At 37.0% G+C, this 22,615-nt stretch overlaps 1 protein-coding gene across 1 annotated transcript in view; it reads right to left on the reverse strand.

The window, feature by feature from the left end:
* Positions 1-5,899: 5,899 nt before the first annotated feature.
* The window catches only part of cdh26.1 (cadherin 26, tandem duplicate 1), a 31,741-nt gene continuing 15,025 nt past the window's right edge, over positions 5,900-22,615 (reverse strand). The window contains exons 8-18 of the mRNA XM_088937675.1: positions 21,028-21,213; positions 20,346-20,611; positions 17,573-17,715; positions 17,005-17,238; positions 16,354-16,575; positions 15,320-15,450; positions 14,707-14,781; positions 14,295-14,375; positions 12,778-12,855; positions 11,979-12,068; positions 5,900-8,892 (exon numbers count right to left, since the gene is read on the reverse strand). Coding sequence (XP_088793801.1) covers positions 8,674-8,892; positions 11,979-12,068; positions 12,778-12,855; positions 14,295-14,375; positions 14,707-14,781; positions 15,320-15,450; positions 16,354-16,575; positions 17,005-17,238; positions 17,573-17,715; positions 20,346-20,611; positions 21,028-21,213 — 1,725 coding nt within the window. The 3' untranslated portion in view covers positions 5,900-8,673. The remainder of the gene's footprint in view (positions 8,893-11,978; positions 12,069-12,777; positions 12,856-14,294; positions 14,376-14,706; positions 14,782-15,319; positions 15,451-16,353; positions 16,576-17,004; positions 17,239-17,572; positions 17,716-20,345; positions 20,612-21,027; positions 21,214-22,615) is intronic.

A 22,615-nucleotide genomic window follows, 5' to 3' on the forward strand; every position in this document is an offset into this window, starting at 1 on the left:
GTCACTTAATCCTGTATAGGCAAAACATTTTACTGTGTTCTCTTACTCAGGTCACCATACCCCAGCTTCCAATCATTTCTCTTTCCTGCTTGTAAGTAATCTGTTACCAAGCAACACACAGAAAAGATGTCTGTGAGGTGGTTATCGAGGTTTTGTATCTTTGCCACCATTCATTAGTAACAATCAAACAAATTCTTATAACCTTTAGTAATTATTACTTCTACAGACAATGTCAGAACCTTCAGCTTCATGAAATGAAATCCATACTGCCCAACTGTGAGGCTGACAAAGTGTTTAGTTTCTGTTATGGTGATTCAATGTTGACGTAAGTTTCTGAATAAGTTGGTTGTTGGAATCCATCCAAACCAACCCTGACACATTTGTTTTTACATTTTTGTTGTCCTTTACAAGTCAGTTCTTGGAAAGCAAACTGAGCTACAGGACTCTAAAACAAGCTACCACATTCCTACAGTCAACGGCCCAAGACTAAGCTTTGAATGTCTGTACAGCATGATATTTTACATTGAACTGTTGCTTTTGTGCAGAAATAAAGATTTTCAAATGTCAGTACTGATTTGAAATAGAACTGACGTACAGTACCTCTAGATTTATGATATAATTAATAAATACAGTCCAATCCAACAAATTCCTGAATGATATAAAGTGATAAAGCAAGGAGCTTTTTGTTTTTTAATTTATTTCTACTATTTATCCAGATACCCAAATTAATTTGCAATAAACAAATACAAATCAGATTCAGTGCCCAATTAATTTTGGAAACTATTGTGTAGAGTGAAAGATAAGGAGGGAGAGCCGGCAGGACATGACACACACCAACACTTTCTGTGAAATTTAAAAGGGTGACAATCTATTGTACAGTGTTAACCATGGTTGTTGGCAAGAGTTTCATGTCCTGTGTGTGGATTTACAGCACATCTTAGCAAAGGCAGGGTAGAGTATTTCTTCTGTTGTTGTTATGCAAACGTCTACATCATATTTCATGTTTTGAGCAGGATATGTAGCCTGGGAATTTTCCTGTGAAACGTTCTTTTCCCATATCCACTGACACTTTGCTCACCTGAGACACTCTATGTTTTAACCACTGTTAAGGTATTATAGGGGAGTAGCCACATCTGAGGTTCCTTCAGTCATGTTCAATGTTGTAATGTAATACTTTTGCAACTATACTTATTTTTATCCTGAAGGATCACAGGTCTTCTGTTTTTCATTCTGCTGTAGCTCTTAATGACCAATATACTGGCCTTTAGTCCATAGGGCTATTATTACTTTATCTGCCATATAATTTCTGAAAGGCTGTGGCTGCATTGAGGTGTGAGAGTCACTGAAATTATTACAAAAGCATGTCTTGCTAATTGACAAGTGCAGTAGAACAAACAAAGAAACCAACCCATTCTTAGAAGCAGGGTGGAGTAATCAATAATGCTGACAGACAGATTCATGAAAGAGAAGCCAATTCCAACAATTGTTAAAAGAATTGTTGGTAAATTCTGCTGGTTGTAACATGCAGTATACTTGTGCTACACTATGCAAATACATCGGAAAAGTACGTACAGTAAACTGAACTGGATTATGTCAATTTACTAGCACTTGGAACAATTCGATGACTTTACATATACTTTTATGGGGATGTAGTGACACTTTTACAATGTTTTGCCGAGATTCTTGAATCTGTTGTGTTCTTATGACAAGAACTGAGTGTATTGCAAAACTGAGTTTTTTTTTTAATTGTAACTATTATAATTATTGGACACAACATTCTCAATATGCTGGATTAAACAGATATACTCTTAAAACATGATTTTTGACAAAATAGCAATTAAATTGTTCATATGGGGGGCTGGGGGAAAGGAGGGAAGAAACAAGGGAAGCAGGGAGAAGAGAGAGTCCGCAGGAGTTGGGACTTGAAGCTTGCGCCAGGCAAGAGCCCCTACTTCATGATCATCCAAATCAAATCTGACTAGAGCTCAGTATCTGAACCTTGTTAGAGAGAGCATGCTTTTCTGTGTTTTCTGGGAACCAGGGTTTCCTGGGTAAAAGATACCTCAGTTAGAAACATCTTTCCTGCTTACGGTACATTTTTATGGATAGGGATATAGGCTCCCATTTACTTTGTGGCATCTGGGGTGCAGAGAGAGAGATTTAACTGCAGTTTGCACTGTATTTAGTTAGAAGGCAGCTCATCTCTTGTGTGGCCTCTGTAGGTATATTAAGAGTTTAATGCTTAGTAGCAGTCTGAGGTTTTCTAGGTGGCCAGAATATTAGGTCTCCAAAACACCTTGTTTGAAAATACTATATATAGAGTAACTTGTGTGTTGTATGTTTTGTTGTGTGTAGTGTAGTTTGTGTTTTGTCGTAGTAATAAATACTTGTTTAACCACGTGTGTCTGGATTATTACTCCTCTCAACAAAGCTGTGGCAAAGAACAAAGAATTAACTTACCTCCAATTATACCAGCCACTTGGGTATATTGCTAGAAATCACTTACAAGTTGGGGGTTATGAATAATTGTTTCACTGATTGACTAAACTGCTTGGTCAATTCCTGATTTTCACCATATTTGTAACCCCATTTGTAACAATATTTAAGACAAAAAAGAATAAATGCAATTATTTTGATTTACAAAAAATAATTTCATAGTACTGTATGGTATAAATGACATACAATACATTCTAAATATATTTCAGGTGAGACCATTATATAATTCCATATATTATATATTTCTTAGCTGTATGGATACATTATCTCTTTAAGAGTTAGTTAAGAATTTTACCTACTATATACATGTAACAACTAATCGTCTGTAATTTTTTTCCCATTACGTGTATAATTTGCTGATTACTAACCACACCTATTTTTCTTCATGATCTCACAACAATATTTCCAAATGCCAGTTTATTCACGCTAGCTTTTCTGTCAAAATGTGGTCAGGGGCCCCCTACTATCAATGTACTGTACAAACAGGTTTACATCTATACACACATTTATTCCTTCTTAAAAGTATTATTGATAATACTAGTTTCACTCTTAAAGTTAATAGTGTACATTTAACTGAAAAATGAATAATCAAATGCAAAAGTACATATGGAAATTAAACTGTGTAATTTGAGTGTAATGCTGTTGAGTGTAATGAAGCTTGCAAATGTAGACATTAGATTTGCAATCTAATTTGATCAACAGGCAGTCTTATTAAGGCAGTTGTATGTACTGTACATTGTGACATTAAAGAGCAAGGCATCCACATTCCTGAATTATTCCTTAGCATTCATTTTTTTAAATATTATAAACTGTTTGTTTTATTAAAAACAATATTTTTGTAAGCCAAAAAAGGAAACATTAGATTATTAGAATTGATTTTGTTCGCATTTGCCCCCTTTATCTTGATCCAAAAGCTGCTTGTTCGTGGTAGGAGTTGTGCCAACCTGGAGTCAAAGGGATAGGGCGAAAGGTGGTTCTATATCTCGGATGGAGTGCCAGTATATTTGAGGACACACAAATACACACAAACTGTCCACAAAGACACAATTTCAAGATACTGATTAATCTACGCAGCAGAATTTTGGGCAGTGGAAGGAAACCAGCACACCCCGAGAACACCCGAAAATTAGCATTTCATATTAGAAGTGCCCTACTATGCCCCCTTGTGAAAAATAAAGGAACAGCCTGTGATAGAAATTCCAAGCAAGCGCACATTTTTGTATAGTACATACGACAAGGGGACTAATTCAGCTGTCATACAGTAATTGAAATAAAACCCTTAATTTTTTTTAGGCTATCATTGCACTGAAAAAAATGTATTTTCTTGCTGTATTTATACCTATCACTTCTAATTTTTATGAAGGGCACTTCTGCATACCCTTTTAAAGACCCTTTACACTTGTTGCAAAGCATGTTAGTATGACTCATGCTCCATTGTTGGTCAAGTAAAGCTCTGTTTTGTGAGAACAGAACACAGAAACCCTCAGGGTAGCTGCTCTCCTTAAAACATACCGTAACCTTGCAGGTTTTTCACCTACTGACAGTGACACCTAATAGTTTGTTAAAGAGGAATGTGCTTGTCAAAGTTGGTTGCTGCTCCCATTATACATTGGGAGACACATTCTGGGGTTTACATTTACCAAAAAATGGCATCCACAGAAAGGATTCTATGGCATGCATATATGTATATCACACGTTCCTCTTACTGCTGGAGAAATGCAGTGAGAAGAAAAATTTCAGCTTTTGAAATATAAAATATACTGAAACTAACATACAATGCAAAAACACATATAATAACAGATCTAATTGAATGAACTGTAGTTTGAGACAAATTTCAGTTATTCTGAACTGAATATGCCTTACACTGAAATGATTGTGGTACATGCGCAAGGTTTGAAGACACCCCAAAGACAATGCTAGTCCTTCACAGGGCACGCAAACAACCACAGATCAGAGAGCCTAATTCTGTTCCAATAATAAGTCAATGTTATTGATTTATTGAGGGCAGCACTGACATCTATTTGGTGATTGGTGGTGTGTGCTTTAATTTGTAAGGCGTTTTATCTAGTTTAGAATAATTGGTGTGCCTGGGGAGAGATTGGGACATTCAGCATGCCGTGGCTCAGTCAATACCCTTGTAGATGGGGATGGTTATCAGACTGTTGTTTGAGGGAAGAGAGGATCACTTGTCTGTCCTGAGGAATACTACTGATCACAGCCCGGCTCTTTTTAGGTTTTGCTCTCAGTACAAATGAAGGACAGTTCACGCAAAGCAGTTTTAATGAAAGTGACGACATGATTTATTTATGGAAGTGATGTTGTGGTGCACGTTTGTTTAGCAGGCCATCACCTTTGACCAAAAAAGGAAGTACAAATGAGGGCTTTTATACTATACTGTAGTGCAGTATGACGTTTCTGACGGAGGGAGGTAGGTTGCAGCTACAACATGCGGCCACTAGAGGGCAGGGCGAGCCCACTTGTAGCACTAAAGCGAACATTAAGTGGTCTGCGTAAGCACGTGGAACTAACTCTTCAGACATCAGCCGTGATACTCTGCAACTGAAACTGAAATTCCTTTTATGAGGCAAGTCAGGTGCGGTTCAAAACGGATTTTGCGTTGGTGGTAGCCAAGGGATTATTAGTTGTTTTGTTTGACCAAGGAGTGGAAGAATGTGGGTTTTTTATGTTAAAAAGGATAGTGCTCCAGTTTTTTTTTGAGACGCTAGGACTCGCCCCTTATAACAAAGCAGGGTGTGCTAATATCCCTTATTGAATTAGTGCAGACTGTAGTACATTAAAGCAAAAGGTCTGCGTTGACTGGTGTTTACTTCTTCATTATATAAGTCTTCCTATCTATGAATAAAAGTTGGAAATTTTGTCAATGGAACTGCAGAGCAATTATCTATAGTATTGGTATTATTACACAGCTCTTTTCTGGACATTCCATTCAAAGTGCATTACAGATAATGGGGACTCCTCTCCACCACCAGTGTGTAACCCCACCTGAATGATTCCACGGCAGCCAAACTGCGCCAGAACAAACTTTCAGCCATTCACATCCTAATCAAAGTACCAATTATGAATTTCAATAATTGTAACTCAGATTGTGATTTTTTTTAAATGCCCATTTATGGATTTTACAGATTGGCTATTATATATCACACAAGCTAAATTAAACTAAAAGAGTTGCAGTTCCAAGTAGTAAGACATAGTAGCATTGATTGGGAATTGTATGTATTTGCAATAACTGGATACTACAAAGCAATATTTGCTACAATATTTGCTTATAATTCGTACCATACTCAATTAACAAGTTGTATTTTGAAGTCATATAAATGTAAATTGTGTCTTCAAATTCTGCAACAGAATGTAAAAACTTAAAGTTTAACACACAACCCTTTAAGTCCATAACTTTTATTAAGGCTTGCTTAGGTAGAAAAATTTAGGAAATGTGGAGATTTTGATACAAATTCCAATATAGACATTTTTAAGGATGCAACCATGCAATTATTTCTATTTCCTTAAAATGATGTCTGTAATGCAGTGTTAAATGTATTTACAAGAATACTCCAGCATTTAAAAAATATAATATAAAGGTCTAAAAGCCCAGGTTTAATGTTTTACACATCTAAAATCAAAATACCTATATTGTCTTAAGCTAAAAAATAACATTCCTTAAAACTGTACCAGAATACTGCAGTATTTACATACCAATCAACATTTCCTTTTACAAAAAATAACCCCAAATACTGTTGCATTTTAACAATGTATTGTATACCACTATTTATAACTCTACTACCCAACAACAATCATAATGAAAAACAGCAAAGTTTTTTTACAGATGCTTTGTTGTTCACATCTATTTTTTAACAGAAAATTGAGAAATTACCATCACCTTCTCTAAAGAAACAGAATGTATCACTGTGGCAAGAAAGTTGGTACTGTACTTCAGCTTTATGTTATGTAATTTCTAAGGTCACGCAGTGTTTCAGTAAAAAAAGGGACAGCTGTATTTTAAAGTATATCTGAAAGAGTTTCAGCAAGAAAATGTAACTTAGGCACAACTGGGAAAAGACTATCATGATAACCAAATGCACTCATTTATAAATATCATCTGTTTTATGAAATATGATGTTTTTAGTATTTCAATGCATAATGTACAGTATAGTTAAGAGTCTGAAAAAGCAATAGATTATTGCTATTTAAAATAGTGCATATTTAGCATTTTTTTGGCTTCTTAATTCTATATTATTTGCATACAGTTTGCTATGGTCTTCTAACTAAAATGGATCAACATCAGTGTTGTTTACCTTTCACTGTGGATTTAACCTCTACTTGTTCCTTACTGTCTTGTGCAATTTGATCACCTTATATTTCCTTGTACAGTAATATAATTGCTCACCTATAATGCAATATCATATAATTATTTCTTTGGAAGTTTCCAATGCTTTTTCTAAGGGCATACAATGTCTGCAAGACAAAATCTTTAAATTGACTAATACAGTACGCCACCTATCTTGTGTGATTTGAGGTTCTGCTTTATGGACCTGATTCCGCCCCTCAGATGTGCTTTCTTCCAGTTTACCCATTCCATCACCTTAGCAAGTTATTCACCCATGATATGAATCATGAGATTGCCTCTTCCTCAAATAATTACTGTCCTAGATTCTGTTTTTGAGGGATGTTTAGACAGTATTATGCTTCATGATTACATTTACATGTAGAATGAAATCAAACAAAAGAAAATCACCTGCTTTTCTTTCTGTTGCTTTCTCTAAGCTTTCATTAATATTTGCTACCATCTCCATTAGTTAAGAGCAATTGAAAAGTGACAAAATAGGGAGATCAATCATTCATCCCATCTTGCTTGTTTGATTGTTTAGTACCTCAGTGACGCTAAAAGTCTGATTCACCTGGTTGGGAAGCCTATTCTAGACACTCAAAACCTTAAGTAAAGAAATGTCTCTATTCTCCATCTAAATGTTTCCTAAGGACTTTATTCTTAATTTACAAAACAATGTTGCTTGTTTCACCTCCAAGTCTGAAGGACTCCACTGGGTTGTTCCTATCTCTAGCCCTTATGATTTATACACTTGAAAAGAATCTCTCATACTCCTTTTTTTAAAAATAGTTTGTTCTACATTCTTTAAGGTGTTTGCATGTGACAATCCCTAGTGACTAAGAAGCAATTGTATTCATTTGACTGCTGCTTTTGAACTCTTTCTAAAGCAATAACCTTTTAGTTATGATGAACAAAACTGGGTACCATTCTAAATGTCAGTATAATTGTTATGGAAAGCCTGGGCATAACTTCTTTTGATTGAAATTCTACACATTTTGTCCTATCCAATAAACTCAAGCATTACAAGCATTTTGAGTTTTTTGCTATCTTTCATTGTTTAATGGGGACATCTACAGGTATCTACAGGAAATAAAAATGTAGATTTTTTTGTCAGAAAGACTCATCCGATATGTATGATATGGCGACATGTACAGTGTATATTCCTATTTCTGTCTCTGGTATAGATCAGAAACGTACCGAAACTTAAAGGGTTTTATCAAAACCTTTCTGAAATCTAAAGTTAGCATGTTACATCCTTAAAGAATATTGACTGTCACACTGTGGGTCACATACAGTAAATAGTAAGTCAGTTAAGACCTTTCTCTTCTAAACCCTTCTTAGCTACAGTATCTCTAACCATTATTTTGTACACATTATCATATGTTTTTTCTGTCATTTCCATAAATTACCAGGAAAAGACATCAGACAGGTTCAGTTTGTGTCCCTTTAAAAGAAGTGGTGTTTAATTTTCAGTTCTACCATCTGTGGGTACAATCTGTGGGTACAATTCCCATCTTCAGTGACAACTGAAACTGTTAAATATGAAAAACACAGCTCTAAAGACAAAATATATTGTGCTTTTGCCATATATCATGTCTTTCTACAGCTCTTTATACCGCAAAAGGATAAATCGTTTTTTTCAAACTGCTGGAATGGCATTAAGTGTTCTGAAGCAAAGTTTAATTTCCATGACTTTTTTCAACTTGACCCCTATTGCAAGGGTTTTACTTTAAAATTCCAAGTGTGGCAGCTCGTATCATTACTCATATTTCATTGCACTGCATGTTGCTTAGTTTTTGCACAACACTTGCACAAGACCTTTGTTCAAAAAATGTTCATAATTTCATGCCTTTCTCCTGCATAGTCTGGTGGCATATCCTGTCCAGCGTATTGAACCTTGGCCCTAGGTTGTGAAGGAAATTCAAGCTATTGGAGCTGTTGGCAATGGAGAGCCGATCCAGAGACTGGTGCCGGCTGTCCTGGCCCTCGTAGGCGTAGATGTGTGGAAGATTTTGTGTGACATCATCCTCGACATCTCTCAACTGGTACAGCCGCTGAGGAGGGAAAATTGTATCAGTCACTGCCTGCAAATAAGCTCTTATAAACTGCACTATATCAGTTAAATCGAGGAAGAATCTTGAACTCATGCACTAGAAAAATAAAAACCTGGAGTTTACAAGAGAAGGCAACCATTCAATATACTTTATTCATTTTAAATAGTGGTAGCTTATTGATCTGAGGATCTGATCTAGACATTTCTTGAAGGGGATTCTGTGACTGATCTTGAATTACATCCTGACAGTGTGCTTCAGACACCTATGCACCTTTGTGTAAAGAGATGTTGGCAATTTTCAAACCAAAATAAGCTATCTTTATTTTATTTTTTCCCCATGCATCCTTGTGTAAAAACATGAAAGACCCTCAATCTTCTCTAGCCTAAACCAATCCAATGCTTTTTAATCTGTTTGTGATATAACTTTTAGCCTGAGTTATTCTGGAAGCTCCTCTTTCAGCTACTTTTAGGGAAATGCTCTTTTTAACAAGCTGAACAAAAATGCATGCAATATTCTAAGTATAATCCTAAAAACCCCTCCTTTGATTTAAATTCAATACATTTCCTGAACATGGGAAAAAAAACGAATTTTTGATCATTTCCCTACATTGCCTACAGCAAACCAATGACAAGTCAACACAGACTTCTAAAGCCCTTTCCTGATTTGCCTCAAGGAAATGTATCATGTTAAACAACACCTGATGTTCTTAAATCCGTGTTGAATGGGACCTATAATCGTGCTGGCTAGAACATGTTACTTGACATTCACTTTTGAGTTTTTATCTTATTTCTACATACAAGGATAATTTACTTTGTAGGTTACAGGCTTTTGGTACTAGTAGTCAGATTCTGTCCATGTGTTTCAGTTCTGTGATACAAAGTGTAACAAGTATGGAATAACTATCTGGTATGACTAGCTTTCTGTGCAATTCAAAGCCAATATTTTCAGACCCTTGAGGAGGCAGCCATTTGAGCAGAGCTTTCAGACTTCTTATATTAAAGAGTCTGTTGACATTAGCTGTTAGAATTCCTTCTGATCCTTCTCATGTTCTACATGAAGAATATCTATAAAGGCCTTCAAACAGAGTTCCTTAAGGTAGGCTTAACACAATGAGAATTTCTTTTATCAGACACTTAAACCACTAAATCGATAAATTAGTTCACAATAAATGAGTAATGGAATATGGGTAATCAATGGATTAGGAACAAGTAAAGGTTTATTCCATGCTGAAAAGAGAAGAAAAAAAAACACAACATTTCAGCTGTTGAGCCTTCTTTGGGTGTTATACTATTTGAACTAATCAGTGGATTATGTGCAAAAGTAATGTGTGATCATATGGGCTTAGTGTAATTGTGGGGTGTAAATCTAAATGTATGTGCAGTTGTGTGGATTCCTGAAGAAGTGGTGTGAAATTAATATGGGTACATGTCTGTTTTGTAATGTTTACTTGTACTATGTGTACGTTTCTGTGTGTGTACAACATAGCTACTTTGATGCAAGACAAATTTCTGAGAAATCGGACAATGGAATATCGTTCTATAGTACTGTATCCTCTGCGTCTGTGTTCTGTGTTCTTGAGCATTTCCCGCAGAAAACAACACCACGACTGCGTCTTCACCTGCTGTGGCCAGTAACCTGCATGCTCTGCGGGCCAAGTAAGCCATCTTGGCTCCTGTTGTATGTGAAAGGACTGTGTTGTATGCAATACCTGCTGTATTTCACAGAAGAGTATACCAGGTGACTGTTCTGTGAACTCCTAAAAGTAACCAGTTTATTGTTTTGGTTTTGGATTGCCTTGTAAGAAAATTAATCTTATGATGCCCTTATGTTATTTTATGGGGTTTTGTTTTTGTTGTTTTGCCATCCTGAAAACATATGGAAATAAACAGTGAGTGCTTTACCTAGCTTTAATCCTTTACCATGAAACACCCCAACAGGGAGGAATAGAAGACACTCAGTCACTGAGGAATATTAAATTCTGTTTGTGTCACGCCCTCTGCAGCCAGAGGGCGCTCCTTCTCTGTCCTGTCTCTTGTTTCCGGTGCTTTGCTGTCCTTCCGGTGTCTCTCTCTCTCTGGGGCTATGTATTTCTGGGTCTTTCATTTGCCTTGGCTCAGCATTGACGTTCGGATGTCCTGAAACCCGCCTAGCACCAGGTCGCCCCACGTCCGCTACCTGAGGGCATAGGTTTCTATACGGCATTTCCTGAACAGCTGAGCCCGGGCTAACCCCCGTCTCGCCGCTTCGCATAGGGTCTTCACGCTCTCCTGTCATTCCACGGTTCGTCCTTTCCGACTTCCGTGACAGTTTGGGTGCTACATTAGCCTAGATTAGATTTGCATGGTGTATTTTGAATTACTTTCTACAGTTAGCTTTTAAGAAAGTTCTTGGGTAATCTTCCATAGTGTGTGGTCTAACAAATTTGTAGGATTCTTTTTTTTTCACTGTAACTGTGCATTACAGAATACAGTAATTTAATATAAAAAAAACAAAAGAAGTAGTTGAATATCATGTTGTCACAAACACATTCAGCTGTGCAGTCAAGTGCAGGAACTGTTGAACATCAATTACTTGTCCAAACTCTTGCTTTGACAATTGTTAACTTTAATTCAAAGCTGAAACTTATATTGAGGAAACTAAATTAATTTAACAATGCCTTATTACATCCATGATCAGCTCAACCGAGATACAAAGCAAAAACAAGCTGCTGCTTGTAGCTGGCATGTATAGTGAGAACTATAATTTACACATAATAAAAGCTGTTTTCCTGGATAAACAGGAGGTTTTAGCTCAGGGGGGTTTGGTGCTGTGCTTCTTCTATAAATCTCTCTATTCAGAAAGGATTTATCTAATGTAAATGTCTCCCAGTCTTTCAGCCATTATGAACACCCTGTAATTTTGTACAGTTGCGTACACATGCACATACAGATGTGAAAATGAAGTATATTATGATGTGCATAATATAAGCTAAAAGGTTTTAAGAATTTCAAAGCATATTGAATCTGATGTGGTTTGCAAACCTATGCATAGACAGTGACATGCCGACACCACTGGACTATAATTAAAATAACAAACTGGTTTCCTACCCTTGTTATGTGTTCTTGTAGTTCATTCTGTTCGGCGTCAAAACCACGCAGTCTCATGCTGTTTGATCCGGAGTATTTTAAAGTTCCATCCTGAAAATGAACAATAAAAGTGGCACTTAAATATACATGACTTAATGTATGAAAATGATACAATTGTTTTAAAATGCAGATCTACAAATGGAGCCCAGTGTGTCAAAGTTGTTTATTGAGCTGAACTGTTCATATTTGAATGAAGAACTAGAAATAGACAATTTAGTTAAAATCTATTATTTCACTTATACAGCAAAAGGAAAAAAAACTACATTTTGCTGAGTAACTTTCCACTATCTTATCATATAAAACGTATCCAGGAAACACTGAAGCAACCGAACAGATTGAGACTGTTCAGTCCAGATTGTTAGGCAAGTGTACCCAATCCTAGGGCTGCGAAACTGGTAAATTGGTCCATTTAATCCAGTAATAGACTGATTGACAATGGATTGAAAACCTGGTGACCACCAGCCCACCTGAGCAGGGACCCCTGTTCTGGGTAAAGACTAGGCAACCCCAAAGGTTTCTTGTTTGTGTTCCATCAAATCTCAGTTAAACCCTCTCTTGAAATTAGTGCACACTCAATTAGACCTCTTAATTTGTTTTCTGATCTGAAAGAGTAAAAGATTTTAAACTAACTGTCAATTTAAAAACTGTTTAACATTTGCCACTTTTTAAGAGGGTGGAGCTCAGCTGTAACAAATATGAGAATACACTGGAGTACGGAGAGCCTGGTTTTTTAAATCTACCTACAGAATACAGTACTCACTTCATTGATATTCATTCTGCTATTCCACAGGCTTTGACGAGATTGCGAACGAGTGGGAATCTCATGTAGTAGTGTTCCCTTAAATATACATAAAAATGATATATTTAAAATGATTAGCATAATGAAATTTAAAAATAATACAAAGCAAATAATACCCTTGCAATAAATCCTTATTGTAATCCTAATTAATTTAGTTTCAAATGGATTAAATACATTTGCTTCTGTTTTTTTATTATTCATCTAACCACCATGCACAAGTACAAATAAAAGTGGAATGCTAAATAAACTGGCATTAGTATCAATTACTTTATGGAACAAGTAATAGGTTTATTCCATGCTGAAAAAAAGAAGAAAGAGAACACAAGAAAGAGAACACAACGTTTCGGCCGTGGAGCCTTCTTCAGGTGTGAAGAAGGCTGAAGAACCTGAAGAAGGCTCCACGGCCGAAACGTTGTGTTCTCTTTCTTGTGTTCTCTTTCTTCTTTTTTTCAGCATGGAATAAACCTATTACTTGTTCCTTTGCAGCCTACGCATGCTGACGCAGCTACCCACCTGAACTACTATCAATTACTTTATGCCTCTTTGGAAGCAACACATATAATTGCTTTAGACATGAAGCTGAATGACACAGGTAACATTAATTTGAAAAGTCAGCTGTGGAACTTGGTATAATTTTACAATATAATTACCATATAAATTCATGCCCAGCCAATCCTGGGTATGAGTAGCCAGGCATCGTATAGTGTATACGTTTGTAAATATTGTTCCAAACACAACAGCTACCGCACTACATTTAAAATTGTGTTCACTGCCCTGAAGGAACCAGGAATGAATGTGTCTCCTTTGTCCTAAAACAAATGAACTGCATTCAAACTTGCAGCACTTCCAGACAATTGGAGAAGTCAGTGAAATGTAAACTCCTGAAAATTCATTTTCTACTGTCAAACTTGTAAGTTCTACAACTAACATGCTAATTGTTAAGCAAACAATTCATCCTGAAAGTTGATTTAAACATTCTCATATAAGTCTACACAAATGAATGAACTGTTCTGTCATCGTACCTGTATGTACTGATGAATGACTTAATTGAATGAATTAATCTGTAATCTCACCAATGACAAAGGAATAAATTAGGAGTTATGGCACTGCTTTGTTGCTACAGGTGTATGTTTAATTCCCTGTTAAAAAATCATCCAAAACCAAAACAATTCCCCATGAAGAACTCAATTTACCAAGAAACTTAAACACTAAGACTGAGATTGAATGTTTGGCGGAAATGTATCATGAAACCTTTATTAGAGCAACTTTCAAAGCACTTTCCTGAAGGAGCAAAATGTACTCTATTTTGTCTTTCTGAGCATAGTCCATCTAAAGTCTCAAAAACTGCATTTAAAACTGGAAATTTAGCTTAGAAAATTCCCCCATTAATTGGCCTAATAATTTAACCAATCCAGACCATAATTGTGATAACCCCTCCAAACTAATATACCTAATAACAGGAAACTCCTCCTACTCACCGAATTTATGCCGTTCCTATACATCGTGCCATCAGTCGCATCAGCCCTCATCCCTGACCAGGGAGGAGTCTGAGCGTGCAGCTTAGGCAAATATGAAAAAGATGAGAAATATTTTTAAAAATGAGCAGTCATTTCAAACTACTTTGAGATTCCTTCAAGAATGACTCTAGTCAGCCTATAGTATGTATTTCGCTAAGAAAAAAATTATGTTTTTAAAAGGAGATACACTAAGTAAAGTAAAAAAATACATATGATTCCAAAATAACATCTTCTGTGTTTACTTTGCAATGTATAGTGAGTCATTTTTTTCTTACTTTCCAAACTATCATTGCGGCATTAATAAAACTAGTCAGAAATCCTGTATTGGAAGAGGGGTATACAGTTAACACTATGCGGCCGTCGGTCTCCTTACCGGCAGAGTTACCTGCTTCATTCCATCCGTAGCTCCATTACTGCCCGTGACATTCATAATGATTGTCTGCCCGGTCTAAAGGGGTTTCAAACTTAATATTACCTTTTTAGATTTCAGTAAGACACGAGATGCACAAATAATAGAAGATGAAGTGTGGTGTTGCCATCCAAATAATTTCAACAACTTTTTCAACTCTTGTGACTTCTAAATGGAAGTTATTATTTGATGTTTGGGAGGGATATCCTCCCAAACACAGGAGTACATATCCTCCTCAATGACATACAGCTGTTCCTAATCACTATCACCACAAAATTAGCTATATTGTATGTAAATATCAAACTCAAACAGCTCCCTTCACATTTGTCTCAGGCATCACTCCTTCACCCCATCTCCACCTGCTTCTCTTTCAGACTGGGGTTCGACCTTTCTCACCAAATTTATATAAAGCATTCAATTATTGGAATGTTGTTGCCCCTAGTGAATCACAGTTAATCTTATTAACCACAACAGACCCATTGCAATGTTGCCACAAAACTACGATCTACCTATTCTGAAATAGAGAAAATGATTAAAACGTTATTTTGGGTCTAATCCCAATGAAGTTTGGTCTCACCTGACTCATGGACCCCCCACCCTCTTCGTTGTATTTAATGAGAGTTTGGTGTCCTTCATCCTGGCCATAGATGGGGATTTCCTTTAAAGTCTCCCTTCCACTGCTGCATAGCAGACATAGGCACAGAAGAACTGCAGTACAGCGGGAAAGAGGGCAAAACACACTTTGAGAGACAAAGACTAAATGTTGGTTTTTTTTTATGCAGTATCATTTATTGTTCTTCATGGTCACCTAAACTCTCTGGAACTGTATCCTGAGTAGGATTAGATAATGAGATAACTGTTTTTACAGAAACAGTCCATATACTGTACTGTACTATACTTACAAACATTAACAAATCAACCAGAAAGCATGACATAAATCTGAAAAGCTGTAAAGTTTTCAGCTTATACCCCTCTTACCATATTTAAAGATAAAAACATGGCACGCAGCACTTCAGACAGCAAATACATTTTTGACCTGAGTTCAGGAATTTATTCAAATTCAGTGGTTTTTCTCCCTTTAGCTATCTGTTTATTAAAGAATTTAGCTGTCCTGACTTGCCTCATCCAAACATTAGTCACTATGCCTCTGCAACACCTGTCATCACAGTCTAAACTGCATTGAGGTGAAAAGCTGTGAATACTCTACTGTCTCTCTAGCAATTGTCAAACAGTCACAGTTGTCACTCTCACACTGTGATAACAATCACAGGTGTTTCCTTAGAGGAAATTCTTAAAGAATAAAGCATGAAGCAAATAAACATACAGGTTTACTAAGTGTTAGGATTTGTACAGTATAAGTGCTGAATATTTTTGTGGTTACATTAGTAAAAGTGAGCAGACATTAGCCAGAACAAACATACAGTAGAACCTTAACTTAATATCATTTGAAGCAAACAAGTGGAATCATTTTGAAAACATTTTCTTTGTGGGGTACATTCTGAAAAATACAAAGTGTTGCTAACTTGGTGAAGAATAAAATGAAAATATGGTATTCCATTTTACTATTCATTGCTTGTCAATGGTAAATTTGTCAGCACAGAAGTTACTTACGCAGAAGAAGGAGCAGAGAGCTTAAGAGAATTCCAATGGCAGCACCACCTAGAGCTGAGGACTTAGTTTTCAAGGGTCGACAATGGTTCATTCCTTCACAATCGCAGACCTGTACATACAGATTCTCCTCTGCAGACTGACCCTGCTTATCCTCGATTTTTAAGGGCACACTGTAATTTCCATTCGGAAGACGCTGTAGACTCCTGAGATCAACTGAATCTCCTGCGAGCAAAGACAACACAAAGCAAATGCCTCTAAAGCAATCACTCATTCAGTGATTGCTGAAGCACTAAAACCGGGCGACATACACAAAACCGAGATAAGCTCAACAAGTTTGAAATATTTCTTTTTAAAAAAAATACATTCTACTAGATTTAAATTCAAGTTCAATAAAAATCCAATACCTTATAAATAACATCTCTAGCCTATGTGTGCAGACATGCCATTAGTCTAATTTCTATCTGTTTTTGTACCATTTACTTTGGCACACTTGCTATATATTTGATGACTATTCTGAAAGTTAGTTTTTCAGCGAATATCTAGAAAACACTTTTGTGTAACAGAAAGTTCTGTTGTCGATTTTCACCTCTGCGGCAACCTTAATTCATTATTCATTCATGAGACAATTGCCTGTGTCGAGGCACTGCTCACCACTTGTTTGATCCAGTTTCCATTTTGTTTTCACATCCTGGCCCTTGTCCAGCAGCTCATAAGCGAAAGGCCCTGCATATGGCTCGATGTCTTTGTCCCCAGCCGTGACTGTCACAGAGTTTTTATCCAAGTCTCCACATATGTGCACGTTTTTTGTGATGAGGTGGGGCTTGTTGTCATTGACGTCGCTCAGGTGAATTAAAACAGTGGCTGTGGTGGTTGCTGGTGGATCACCTAGACAGCACAGGAATTATTGTAAAACCTTACATGTTATTTGCAAAGCAAAAGCAACGTATTTGAGCTATTTAACTTCTGAAGCTAAATACTGACAATCAGAAATGACCTTTATCTTCCTCCTTGAAACTACAGTACCTCTCTGTACTTATGAAATCTTACCTATTGGAAGATGTGACATTTTGACATGTTTAGATATCAAAAGCACAGATTGAAAAACAGAAATAGCTATTAAACTTAAAGTGTTTTTACTCTGTTATAATATAATTCTAGCACTCGCTAGGTATAGTATTTTAATTTTGTCTTGTATTTATAATACGATGAGGCTACTTACCATCATCAATAGCATGTACAACAATCGTATATATGCTGTTATTAACAAAGGGTGATTCTCTGTCCATCTCCTTGATATTTGTAATCTGGCCTGTCTGTTCATTAACAGCAACCCAGTGAGCAGGATCTGATACCAATTCATACCTTCAAAGAAGTGAAAGAAAATTATTCTCATTTTAATATTGTTGTTGTTGTTGTTGTTGTTGTTGAAAAAATCTCATGGATCACCCCCACACTCACTAAATAGATACATTCTTACACACTTTACATCTCATTTTGCTCCTTCGTTTCCATAACCATGGACCCTTTCTCAACTGGTGGAGCTCAGCCTAAATATTCCCAGTAGTTCAAGCACTGTAGATAGCTACGTCAGCATGTATAGGCTGCAAAGGAACAAGTAAAAGTATTCCATGCTGAAAAGAGAAGAAAAGGAACACAAAAGAAACTGCAAAGGCTGTCGAGCCTTCTTTGGGTGTGAGAGAGAGGAAAACCGGCAGTTGATAAAGCAAGGGAGAACAAAAGCCGGGAGCAGGAGAAAAGCAGAGTGAAGATTCAGGTGGTGTGAAGCCGAGAGAGGTGTAAAGTCAAAACCTGCAAACGTGTGGAGATCTCTGTTTTTTGCATAAATATTCACATTTAAAATTCTATAAAGTAATGGGTTCAAGCTGTGGATTGCAGTGAAAGTTTACATTTCATACATAATGTGGGAAATGAGAGATTTAATTTTTTGGTGCATAGAGTTCGTTAATATCATTATGGCATGTGTTGGTTAGCTACAATGTTTATTTTTTTTAAATGTGACTCGACAACGGAAATACTGGGCTTCCTCTTTCTACATTTCACAGTGGACGTAACCTTTACTTTCTCTGTGATATGTTGTTTGTTCATTTCAACAGCATTGCTTGTTGCCCTTTGGGAAGAGGGAGGGGACTTGTTATAGCAACCAAAGGTTTCAATACTGGACAAATCCCTGTAAAATAAACACATAACTTTTTTCCCCTCTGGCAAATATAATAAAAGAAGCTGAAGTACATGACCTCACAAGATGCAACATTGTTGATGCCCCTGGTGTGTTGCTGAAAGCCTGCGTAATGACAAGGTTCAAGGGTTATTTATGAAGTGATTGGGAAATAAAAAAGAACCACAGCTGGGAAGCACCACTCAGGCTACAAGAAACTACTGAACCATCCTGTGCAGAGTTGCATTAACTAATAATGGCTGAGGGTCCCATTACTCTGCAAACACTTGCAGTTATCAAGTGGAACTGATAGAGTAAAGTGTTGTCATCCCCACTGGAGGTGGACTCACTAAAAAATACGACAATTCTCCTTTTTTGAGGCAGTTTACTTTTTAACAAACGCATCCAAACAGTTTCCAATGTTGAGTTGTGTCTTAAATTTTATATTGTATATGCTTCCAACTTAATATACAAGTATTTCAGCTTCTTTCTGAGACTGATCATAAGTCATGTTAAAAGAATAACAGGTACACACCCACCTACCTACCCTCAACAGACACACACCTACCTTCAACAGAAGCACACCCAAACTGCCAAATAGCATTTCACTACCATTCTTCTAAGATGGATTAAAGATGGTGGATTCTCCTAGAGCCTAATGTATTCTGAAACCTGAATGCAGGTGTTCTTTAAGGGTATTCATATTTTGCTTGCAGTGTGTCAGATAATTTAGTGAGACTAAATCAGGAACTGTACACATTGTACAAGATTAGTCTTGCTGGCAAATTCTGTAAATTGTTTATAATTCCAATTCCCGTCTATATAAATATTTTCAATAGTAAGTGGTATCTAATGCAACAAATACATTGGGAATCACATCTTAATATAGATTTATTTTTCCTATTGCATTCGTTAAGGCAAATCCTAATTCATGCGAAATTAATTTAAACCTTGAGATGTATTAAAAGTGTATTTGGTATAACTCATCTGACTGAGGGAACAGCAGTCTGCCCATGACAAACAGGCTGGAAGGACCCCCAAAAGAGAATAAGGGAAACCTATAACACTGATGCACAAATCTTCAATGAATGGAGTTCAGGTATATGTGAGGCTTTGGAGGAATAACATAAAAATGATTATATCAATAGTTTTTGATGGAGGTTGAATGAAATTCCACAAAAGGCTGCAGGAAATACTGCACTGACCTGGACAGAGTATCAATGCAGAGGTTGGCTTGTTAGCCTTATCAGGGAATGGACAGAATGGCTGACTGAGACAAGTAAAGGGTAAGGATAAGACACTCAATGATCCAATAATTATCGTGCATGTTTTTGTTTCTTGTTTAATTTTTTTAATTTACATTTTTGTCTTTTTTTTTGTCCTTCTCACTATGTGCAGTGTCCCTGGGCCCAGCAGAGACCGATGCTGTGTGCTCACAGCCACAGGGCAGCCAGGGGAGGGTTCCTGTGGGACTATGGGAACAGCAGGACAGAAAGGGAAGAGAGATAGACCAGAGATAGGCTGGGGCAACAGGTGCATTGGGTTGGACACCTGATGATGAAATAGAGCAGAGGGGGGAGGGGGAAGGAGAGAGAGAGGGCAGCGAGCAGGGAATGGAGGTAAGATATGTATATTTAGGAGAGGTTGGAGAGGTTAGGAATTTGACCTCCTTCTGAACCTCTGTTTTAAAAAACATCATTTTGTAAAACACATTTCATTTGATTAGTACAGTCAATGCTTTTACAGCATATTGATGTTCTGCATTAATTAAATATGAATTCCATCAAGTTACCGTACTGTAAATATTTGTACCCACCTCATTTTACTCAGATGTGTTTCGTCATCCTTGGCGACAAGTGTCGTCAGAACTGTGCCTGGCTTAGCCGCCTCAGAGACATACACAGGTTTAAGACCTTGAAACACAGGGGCGTCATTAATATTTTTCACAGCTACAGACACGTTTACAGTCTGTGGCCCATATAGATTCCGATGGGAAGCTGTGCCAGGGCAAGTGAATAGTGGCTCTTCATTCTCAACTGCAATCACTAAATTCTTCAAAGAGGCTTCCTCATAATCTTTAGCCTGAAAGAAAAGGTAATACAATTATTTTCATACTTAACACTTGGTGTTCGGCATATGGGGAAATTGTTGCTGTTAGCAACAATGGAAGGTCGTCTTCTTTTATTGGATGGAATGGTGGCATCCTTTGCAGCCTAAAGTATATGTGCTTTAGTTTGTGGATAATCCTAAGATATACAGCATTACACAGCATTCATTACTGTGCAAACATACAGTATTGAAAGCATTTTTGTGTAGAAAGCAGAATTAAAAACACGTGTTTGCTTATGCCCAACATCTTTATTCTCATGAAATTGAGGTGAAAAAAAATTGAAATGAAAGCACACCAGCAGTCTGTGCCCCTCTCCACTTCATGTGCCAAAGTAAGAACTATCTGAGACAACAATAGGGAACGTACTGGTATGTCTGAACTAACCTACCTTGATAACTGACAGGATTCCTTCATTGGTGCTTTTGTCAGTCTCTATTTGGAAATTTCCATTGTCATTGCCTGACAAAATTTTGAACACGGCATTTGATGCAGGTGTGTTTGGGTTGTCTTCATCTTTCACAGCCATCCTCAGGATAACCACATTCACATCCCCCTCGTGCACTTCAGCCTCATACTAAAAGGAATGCATAGTATGTTGACAGTCACTGATAACAAAGCACAAATGTTTCCATATTTTTGAGTCGCAGATGTGCATCGTTACAAGCATTTTTCAGATTTTCACATTCTTCTTCTTTTATCCTTTTAAGCTGCATTGATTTTGTTTTTCATTTAAAATCTACAAGTCGAGCATGGTGGCACAGTGGTATACTGTACATTGCTCTCTCACAGTGCTGAGGCCCTGAGTTCAATTCCTGAGGCGCTATCTGCATGGATTTTTTTAATGTTCTCCCCAAGTTTGTGTGGGTCTCCTCCGGGTGTTCTGGTTTCCTCCAGCAGTCCAAACACACACTTTCAGGCTAATTAACTTCTGGGAAATTTGGCCCTGGTGTGCGTGTGAGTGTGTGTGTATGTCTGCCTTGTGATGGACTGGCAAGAATGTATCCTGCCTTGTACCCGTTGTTAAGACAGGATAGGCTCTAGCTCCCCTGAAACCCTGTATCAGACAAATCAGTAAGAAAATGGATGGATGTTCACCACTGTGGCACTATCTATTTCCATAATACCACAAATGTTATTCACCACTGATGTCATGAAATCAAGTATGTTGCTAAGGAATGGATGTTAGCTGCATTCACGTAGTTAGGTGAACGACAAACACTGTGACAGACTTCTCATTTTACACAGTGACATCTTCTCCTGGAACTTGAATTCAGAACAAAATGTATGCCAGGAGGGACCTAATTTGTTTTAAGACAGATGTCCATTTTACATAGATAGTGTGACTCCTGTATCCTCATAGCGATGGCATCTGCCAAATTTGGACATGATCTCTTAGCCCCTTTTTTCAATACTTGTGTTTTTTAATTTTGATACGTAATTGATACATCTGTGCAGGAATGGTATTTTGTAAAATACTATCCTATTTTCATAGTCATAATACCTGACACCTTGAAATTTACATGGTCAAATCTGTTTTTAGCAGAGGTGTAATACAATTTTGAAATCATGGTTTAGTTAAAAACAGAGACAGAGTACATACACATGATTAAAGTACAATATTGCAGAAACAGTGATGTAGAGTATATATTACTTCAGCTTGCTTACTGCAGAATACATTACATTTAATACACACTTTTTATCAAGACATAAAATATTGTTTGTAAATTCCATGATATACTTTCACTCTTTACTACGGATAGACTCTTTACTACGGGAAATGTTGGAAACTGGATTATCAGTTGACAAATAATAATTAATAATAATAATTCCTTACATTTACTGTATATAGCACTTTTCTGGACACTCCACTTAAAGTGCTTTACAGGTCATGGGGAGTCTCCTCCACCACCAACATGTAGTTCCACCTGGATTATGTGACGGCAAAAAAGTGCGCCAGTACACTCCCCGCACACCAG

Source organism: Atractosteus spatula, chromosome 19, assembly GCF_055471065.1.
Source record: "Atractosteus spatula isolate fAtrSpa1 chromosome 19, fAtrSpa1.hap1, whole genome shotgun sequence".
Lineage (NCBI taxonomy): Eukaryota > Metazoa > Chordata > Actinopteri > Semionotiformes > Lepisosteidae > Atractosteus > Atractosteus spatula.